This window comes from Vanellus vanellus (genome assembly GCF_965231255.1).
Source record: "Vanellus vanellus genome assembly, chromosome: 5".
Taxonomy (NCBI): domain Eukaryota; kingdom Metazoa; phylum Chordata; class Aves; order Charadriiformes; family Charadriidae; genus Vanellus; species Vanellus vanellus.
In genome coordinates, this window is record NC_138910.1 from 29,090,175 (window position 1) to 29,099,468 (window position 9,294).

The window sequence follows — 9,294 nt, forward strand, 5'->3', positions numbered from 1 at the left end:
CCTAAAATCTCTCCCTCACCACAATCCCTTACAGGAAATTGGAGAAGAGTAAGGAAGCTGGTGTGTAAAGATCTTTTGCTTGTGTTGCCCTTCAATCCTGTCTTCATTTCCTCTTACTTCTGTCTGTATCTTTCCATACAATCTCAGATCTTACATTTTGACTTTAAACTGCATGGGCCATGGGGACGGGGCAATACATTCACACAGGCAGGGGTCCTGGTTCCTACTGGGGCATGTATGGACTATTACAAATAACAGGTAGTAAACCCAGCCAGATAAGGGGTACAATGCAGCCCTTCAAGGCTAACTGAGAACTGCTAGCATGAAAACTTGGGAGGCAATTTTCCTTCTGTATTACATAACTACAGATGCCCTGAATTTCAGGAAAGCCTGTTGGATATAATGAACTTTACAATAGGGGAAACAAGCCTAGACTCTAAAAAGGAAACGCCAACAATTGTAGCACAGAGAAGGAGGATGCTCACACATCCATCCACACCTCAAATCCTTCTGGACAATCTGCTGGTCAGCAGAAGTGCACAAGAAGACCAACCCTGTGTGGCCTGAGAAGTACCGTATGGAGAATTCCTCAGCTAGTGCTGTCCTCACCTCTGCTGAGGCTGAACTGAGGGCACAGGCTTAGGTCTAGAGAGCAGCATCTCTAAATCCAGGTTAGAAGCTGACAGAAAGGCCACATTTCTGATAGATTTAAAAATCAGTGGTTTTGTGATGTGAATTGTGGTTCCTTCAGGAACCAAGGCTGATCCACCAAACTTGGTCATATCTAGGCCTTCACTTACACTAATCGGGTTTTAGTCCTTTAATGGTAATGAAACGATTTTTTTTTCCAGTCACTGTGTTATTTCCTTTTCTATTTACCTATTGTTTTGTAGAAAAGATTTTTTCTTTAGCCATACCACTTAGAGGTCTGGATTTTTTTTTCAAATGACAGTGCATTTCAAAACCCCAATAGGTTTGCGGCAAACTAACATGGTAAAAACGTGAACTGTTTAACATAATAAGACATGATCTCACATTCTGAGTTTAACAAAATATCCTGAAACCAGATACTTATGCAAATGATAACCTTCTCTTCTCCCCATTACATCTCAAGCAATTCACCAAGCAAGTTCCTGTCACAGAAGAAAAAAACATGGGCAGCATGAGACAGGCTTTAAAGTGTGAAAATAATTATGTGAATAATAACATTTTGCAATGGGAATTCTGACAGGGTTTCAGCAGGAAGGTTTGCCCTAGCAAGCGTTCAATGAAGAAAAGCAATTCAGATCACTAAAATGTGAGCAACTAACCCAAAACGAGAAAGAAACTTACATGAGAAACCTAGTTATTTAACTTACTAGCAGTCTGACTAATCACAGTACTGTAGTCCAGCGTTCAGTGTAAATTGCATGTCCCTCTCTGAGCTAAGTTCAAAGAGGCCGTGAGACCCGAACTGCTCCTAAGCTGATTCCTCAGTTTAAGGCTCTGCAGCTTAGCTCTGCAAGGCCCTAAGTCCCCTCCCCTGCTCTGACACTTTGCTACGGTAGCATATGTAGAGTATAAAGGTTTCCTGTGACCTGGGGATTAATATCACCCCTAAGAACAAAGAGTACTGTAATATAAGTACATGCATTAAAGGAAAGATTTAGCTTACTCTGAGCTTTTGGACATGGCAAGTGCAAAGCACAGGATGTTGGAGACAGCATGAGGAATATCCTTTCTGAAAAACTTTCTGAAGCTCAAAGTCAAAGGGAGGGCTTTTCTTTCACCCACTCCCTTGCCCTGGCCCTAGGCCATGTGGCAGGTTCCAGTTACAGGGAAAGGGTGGAAGAAAAATGTTCTCCAGATGAGGAAGTCAGGGCAGGAAGATACCAGACTATACAGACAAGAAGGCACAGTAACTAGGTAAGATAGGTCCTATGGTGGTAGCCCACAAAGCACGCTGGTGATATACAGGGAAGGTGGACCAAACGAAAGTCCAGAGACTCTTCATCAGATGAAAAGTAGTTAGAAGACGTCACAGCAGAGAGAAGAGGCATCCCCAGCAATTCTTGTGGATCTTATTTTAAGGGGGAACTCCTTTGGTTACCAATACCTTGTTCCGTGCCATAACTGAGCTGGGAAGAACGGGAGCAGTGGAGGAGAGATCTTACTTGGAACAAGATCTCTATTTTACTGCATCATTCATCTGCTATATGCATATGTTAACTCAAGATCCAAAGTCTGATTACCAAGGATAGAGCACACCGTAGCAAGGTGATCTCTATCCATTAGAAGAGGGATACTCTGGGGTCACCTCAGGCTGCCCTGGCTGTGAAGACAGAGACGACTTCAAGAGACTCCACAGGCAGACAAGTTGTGTCTTACTTAGCAGAGCAGTAAGCAGTAACAGGAGGCTTCTAAGGAGCAATAAGTGTAAAAAGTAAAAAGTGGTTGATCTGAAAAGGCACCCTGAGAACAAAACAGCCAAGAAACAAAACGAGTACCACTGGAAACAATGTTTGCCAGAGCAGTCTTAAGTGCCAGAGAGAGGAGTGCCAGAGTGCTACCTCTCACTGTAGTGGTATAAGGTACTGTGGATGTGTGGGGCAGTGAGCACTGAATTTTACATGGCAATCCTTTGCAAGTGTTTAGTGGTTAATTGCACTGCCAATTTGCAGTCTCAATCAATTATCAGCAGATGACATTATGGTTTATGAGGCTCAAATGCATGATTTGTTTAACTCCATACAAAACCCAAGCCTAAAAGCCACATAGGACAGGTAATTTGGTTGCTACTCTGGATACGAAAATGTCAGGCATAACCTGGTAATTTCATGCCACAAATCTCACTGATATTCTGGTACATGATGTTGCAATGGCATTTATTTAATATTAAATTTAATATTAAAATTGATTTAAGCTTGTCTAACCAGTCATACCATATGGACTTGAATCATTATTAGGGTGCAGTTTTTCATTTTCCCACAGCCATATTTTCATTTATCATCAGTTCTCTTTTGAATGCTGTCGAAGATAAAACTGACTATGAACCTGTCATTACAAACAATTGTTGCATCACCTAAGTATGGAAGCAGTAAATTTATTTATGTCACTACGTATTTCTGGGCTTTCAAGGTCAAATATTTATCCTGTATCTTTGGATTGGGCAGGTTACTCTTCAAGAGCTAATGCTGTTAGTTTATCTAGGTCACAGTCCAAAAGTAGGTCTTTGCAATCTACTAGATGTACATATATAAATGATGAAGCACCTTCTAAAAGAACTTCTCAGTGTGGGAAAAAAAAGAATGATGACCTTCAGTGTAACTGAAGTGTAACTTCATTTTTATGAAATTCTTTAGGCAATGATTCATGGATACGGCAGTCTATCACATAAGAAAGCAAAATGATTTTCAGACCTTACATGACTTTTAAAAGGCCAGTGGGTGAAAACTGTTTCACTGAGATTTGAAATGATGCAGGTGCTCTAAGCAGAGATAGCAATAATCAAAGCTCCTGCAGTGTTTTTCATCTATTGATCTCAAGGTACTTAGACAGTAGAGTCTGTAGGTAGGGAAAGTACTGTATAGATGTGGAAGTCATTAGCTATAAACCTAGAGAGATTATTTTTTTTCTTGGAAACAGGAAAGCCTAAAGAAGCTGGGTTATGATTAAAGTCACATTGCTGGTATGAAAAGATGAAGTCATTGCAGGTGTAATCAAAGTTTTGAAGGGGGCAGCAATTTTTAAACATCAAAAGCACTAACATAAAAGTAAGCAAAGAAATTGGGGGCGGAGGGAAGTCCTCCATAAAAAATCTAGCTCACACTGATTCACTGTGCCACATTAGGCAAAAGTATAGTTCTTTGTGTGTTGTCCTAGTAGGAAATACCTGATGATTGCTAGAATATTAAGTGCTATGATTGTGCAAGCTGGCAGCACCAAAGGGCCTGAAATGCTCTATTGGATGACTACTTTTCCTCCCCCAATTCTTAAAGCAGAATGGATGGCAGTTTCAGATTGAATATATATTTTCCATCTGCTGAATAGTTGTTTTTGTTCATGCTGTTTGAGGTTAACTGTGCACGTACTAATCAAACCCACTACTTCCTTTCTTGTAAAACCAAAACAAAGCTTCATATTACTTTCAGGCACAGCATCTGGGATCAAAGCTATATATATACACACTGAATCTGTGTGGGTTCAAACATTTCGAAGATTCAGTATCCTGAAAGGTGTCGCCTATTTTCCAGTCCTGAGAGTTCCAGTTTGTCTTAAAGTCTGAAGGCATCAGCCACCTTCAGCATCTGTCCCAGCACAGGAATGCTCTCAATATTGGTCACCGTGGGCTTTCTCTGCACAGCCACTTCCATTGCTGAAGGTGGGTAGATGAAGGAGGCAAGGTAGCTGAGGGTGTCTACATTTTCTCGGTTTCGTATCTTTGCAGGATATGGACTGGGTACAACAGGGAGAGGGAGATGACATGGGAACCCTCCATAGGACAGTCTGGGAACAAGGTCTTGGGGCACTGCAAGGTGTCTGGGAACAAGGTCTTGGGGCACTGCAAGGTATCTGGAAAACCAGACACAGACTTTAGAGCAGTAGCATCTGTAGAGAGGCTGGGCAGGATTCAGAGTAGCTCAAGAAGGAGGAAAGATTTTGAAAAAACAGCCTCTGTGACTGAAGTTGTTGGCAGCTGATAACGTGGATATAGAGGTTTGAATGAATGGAGAAATTCTACTCCTCTTCATCCCACATTCTTGCACTGCAGAACTGAATAAGATAAGCCCTGCCCTAAAATGGACTGACATAAAATCAAATGGAACAAATAATATTGAGTCTTCATGGCTTATTAAAGCAAAAGTCAGTGCCTTCCGATTGTGTAGCAGGATACAGTATAGAAGTGTAAAAAGCAGCTAGTGGGGATGTACATGGTACGTTGATTTCCCTTTAAGATTTGTAATGATGTTTTGCAGTATGTTTATCAGGCTTTGCTGTGTCTTGCTATGCTGTGGCTTGGGGTATATACTGTTGCTGTACTGTGGCTTGGGAAGAGCTGGTTAAAAATGAGGAGCAAAAAGATCAGAAAAAAAAATGCAAACAGGTTTTACAGTTTTACTGTTACACTAGAGGTTCTGTTCCATGTTCCATACAGGATGTCAACCTGTTTGTTTCTAAATGTGGACATGCTTATTTCTACCAGGCAGAAACTGTTGTTTAAATGCCTAATTTTGAATTTCAAATTTCAGCTTTACCAGCTATCTTTTTTGTTTTCTTATATATACTAAAAAGTTTGTGTTAAGGGAAACTGACGCATGCAGATCATTTCTCCCGTAAGTGGGCCAAGTTACCTACTATTTAAGCAACAGGTAATTGCTGAGATTTATAATATAATTTATAGTAATCACTTCTTGAGCTTTTTAAAGTATATTAATGCAGTGCCTTGGAGTCCTTTTTTGGGAAGGATTTAGCAGCATTTCTAGGAATTACCCATGGATAATAGGAGGTTGTGCAGGTTCCTGTTGTGGAGGTTTCAAGTAAATGACTGCAGATCATTTCTTGACAGTTCACTTACAGTCACACTCTTTACTTCCTTACAGTGATGGAAGTGACTCAGCCAGCAATGGTGCTGGCCAACAGGCAAGGAGTTGCCAGCTTGGTGTGTAAATACAAGCACATTGGAAATGCAAAGGAAATTCGAGTGACTCTGCTTAAACAGACGGGTGACCAGTTCACTGAAATTTGTGCTTCAACCTACACAATGGAGTTTAAAATGTTCAGTGTGGAAGAGGTCATTCAGTGCCATGTTAGCCCTAGCCGAAACAATGTGACCCTCACCCTCACTGGCCTGCAAGCTAATGATACGGGTCTTTATGTCTGCAAGATGGAGCGGATGTACCCTCCACCCTATTTTATGAACAAGGGAAATGGGACACATCTCTATGTCATTGGTAAGCCAAGCAGCTGTACGGTACTGTGATATTCCCAGGTTAAGGGAGTTGCTATTATGTCTCAAAGGTCTTCAAAATTCTGTTTGTAAGAAGCAAGCCTAAACACTGATTCGAGGTCTGAGAATCATGATTAGATCTTATTCCTTTCAGGTCTCCCTGCATGCACCTAAAGCAGGCATATTTCATAGCCCTGCAATGTACTTAGCGATATATGGTTGGCTGACAGCATAAAGAATACCATATAGCATACATGTATGTCTAGGCAGTTAGATATATAAGTGCAGAAGCAGCGGAGAGTAAGGTGTATGTTCTTCTACAGATAAAGCCTATTTTCACTGGAGGTTGATTGGGCAGGGACTCAGAGTTCAGTCCTAGTATTACCCTGGGATAGCACATGCTAGAGAAAAGCAGTGTGGAGGCTGACTTACTAGGGGCTTTCTTATGAGGCTCATGTGTGACATGACTTGTGTGATATCATATGTTTTAGATCCAGAACCTTGTCCAGACACTGCTGTATATCTCTGGGTATTAGGAGCTACTGCCTCAGGATTTTTTCTTTACAGTATCATCATCTCAGCCATTCTCGTGGGTAAAGCGGTAAGTCCCCATCAACTCAGCCCCATCCTGCTAGTAACACCCCTTTGTGTGATGAGGACAAGGAGAAAGAAATGAGAACAGGGAAGAACACTGGGAACAAATGCACTGGGATGCTCCTTTTTACTGGCGCAATGCTGTTACAATAATGCAAAAGAAGAGAACTTGCTGGAGCTGTCATCTAGATTTGTGTATGGCTCATTTGTGTTGCCAGAGTACCAGAAAGCAGTCAGCTTACATCAGCTGGACTGACCCTTGGCTCAGCTTTGAATGCTTAGAACAGGTTGGAGTCCTGAACGCTTCTGGGATCAAAGGCAACAGTCTTCACATATACTCTGATTTCACAACTGATTCATACAAAATCCCAGGATTTGATTTTTTATTTTCTCACCATACACCTCTGTGTAAAACAAATTTAAAGATACTTCCCCTTGTAGTGGGGGGGAATTGTAATTTACAGCATTTTTAACTTCACAGCTAGAAATGTCTGCACAAAGGTATGTGAAATGTAAGCCTACGCTGTCTCTTTCCATTGGGGTCTGGAGTACTCACAGTCTGTTAGAAATAAACCTGACACCAAACCTTAAAACCAAACAGTATCCCTGTCCCATATTTTTCAATCCACCCTTGTCCCTAGAAGCTAAATGCAACTGTTTGGTATGAACACTTGTTTATTTTACTGTCTTCCTGTATTTTATAGATAAAGAGAAGACGATGTCTTACTACTGGGGTCTATGTGAAAATGCCTTCTGAAAAGCTAGAGAAAAAAGTGATTCCATTCCACATCACTGTTAACTGAAACAAGGAAAGAAATTGTTTCCTAGCTGGGTTGGAGAGTCTGCTAATTCACTTAAGTTAAGGGAATAAAAACAATTGTCTTATTACAAAGGTGTACGGGAAGGAGAGACAATATGCTTTGTAACTTCTGTGGTTTGGAGGAGAATAAATAGTTTATGCATTAATATTTCAAGGTTAATCCCGTCACATAAAAATGGCTACATTAGGCCATTGATTCTTTGAGTTGTATTGTACCAATATGTAGTCTATATATATATACATATATATATGTATAGCATTAAGAGCTATTGCTGTTGCAGTCGAGCATCTTACTGTCAAATTTCACCATGCCTACTGATCAACTGAAATCCGAACACTATTATGACTGAGGCTTGTGTGTCATTGCAAGGCTAATCCTAGCGTTCTGGGGGGCAGAGGCAGAAGAGCACACTAATGTACAATGGAATGTTGACTCGTTTCCCTGCATTGCTATTTATTGGTCCCATTTCTGGCATTAGTGCTCTGCGCTTCCACAGAGGCATAACCGTAGGCTGGCACTGATGACACTGCTGCTCTAAAAGCCTCATCTCAGCTCCTTTCACTGGCATTGTGTCCCAGCAGTGCCATGTTGGAGTTAACATTAATGATATCTGAGGCAGTGCTGACAGCTGGGTTGGAGAGAAGGGCTGCCCAGCAGGAGCCCTCTCAGGCTGTTGCTGGGTGGATGTTCCAGCTCTGCTGGGGCCTTGTGTTTTACAAATGCTAAATTAGCATCTATCCAAAAGGCAGAAGTATGTTGCTGTGTTTAACTGAGTCTATTTTCCATGAAAATACCGATAGTGTATAATCTTGTTTATTAGTTATGTACCATTCAATAAAAACCTTGAAGCTTTGCCCAAATTCAAGTTCATTTCTTATTCATCGTTCTCAGAAGAAACAGGAAGTGGCTACATGTTAGAAAGCAGTGATGATGAGATGAACCTTTCCCCTCTGACCCCGTGTTTTGCCCTTCTGAGGGAGCCCGTGTGCTCATGCCAACGCTTACTTTCTCAGCTCTCCTCCTCAGAGGGCCACCATTAAAATCTGCCAAGTCTTCTATTTGTCTAGTTAGAGCTGCTGTGATGTGGTTCAGAGACGCTACCCATCACCTTTTCATTTTCAGCGAAGTTACTTACTTGCAGAAGGTAGCTGCAACGACTTTGACAGCATGTCCTGTACATGTTTATACAAAAAGCTAGTCCTAGTTTCAAATCCTGTTTTCTTTGCACCTCTTTGACACTCTCACTCACTAAATGCTAGCTGACACACAAAGCTGCTGGAGCTTAGAACAATTTCAGCATTTTCAGCTACTACCTACTGCTTTGAGTCTTTGCTATCAACATTTCACCTTGCAACCCAAAAACTTGGCAGCACGTGTCTCTGTTTCACAGCTGTGAATTCATCTTCTTGGCTCCATAACTGTGAACCCAAATCCCACAGCCCTCTATGCCATGTTCTTGCAGTGGCAGCAGTTCCCAGAACACCAAATCTCATTGTGCTTTTGGTTTACTTTTCCCCTCTTGCCCCTTCATCTGGCACCACTTCCAACTGTACAAACAAACATTCACATTCTCAGTTTGCCAATGTTTGCAGGTGCTAACTGCTCTCTCAGTGTTGACCTACAATGGCAGCGCATTAAGTAAAAGCAGCATCTGATGACATATCCTTTTTCTGAAGGTGTCTTAGTATTCTGACATCAGTCTAGGATTTTTCCCCCTAATTTTCCACTAATTTGGTGTTTTGGGGATAAAAAATGGTCAAAGATCACACATCTGCTGTCACTGCAAAATGACTGAATTCCCACCCGTTCAAGCGCAGCCTGCTCAGAGAAATGTGTTCCACGATCGGTAAAAATAAATTTGACCCACACATCCACTTGTACAAGCTTTAAAGTCTTCCAATAAATTTACCCTGCCAAAGCAGGAATAATTATCCAGGGCCTAAACCACAACAC

The 9,294-nt window shown here is 41.4% G+C and overlaps 1 protein-coding gene across 1 annotated transcript; it reads left to right on the forward strand.

Annotated features, from left to right (window-relative positions):
* Positions 1–4,302: 4,302 nt before the first annotated feature.
* On the forward strand, positions 4,303–7,323 carry CTLA4 (cytotoxic T-lymphocyte associated protein 4; the record flags this gene model as incomplete). The annotated part of the gene is made up of 4 exons (XM_082484314.1): positions 4,303–4,360; positions 5,580–5,930; positions 6,418–6,527; positions 7,225–7,323. The coding sequence occupies 4 exons, from the start codon at positions 4,303–4,305 to the stop codon at positions 7,321–7,323; spliced, it is 618 nt and encodes a 205-aa protein (XP_082340440.1).
* Positions 7,324–9,294: the final 1,971 nt, after the last annotated feature.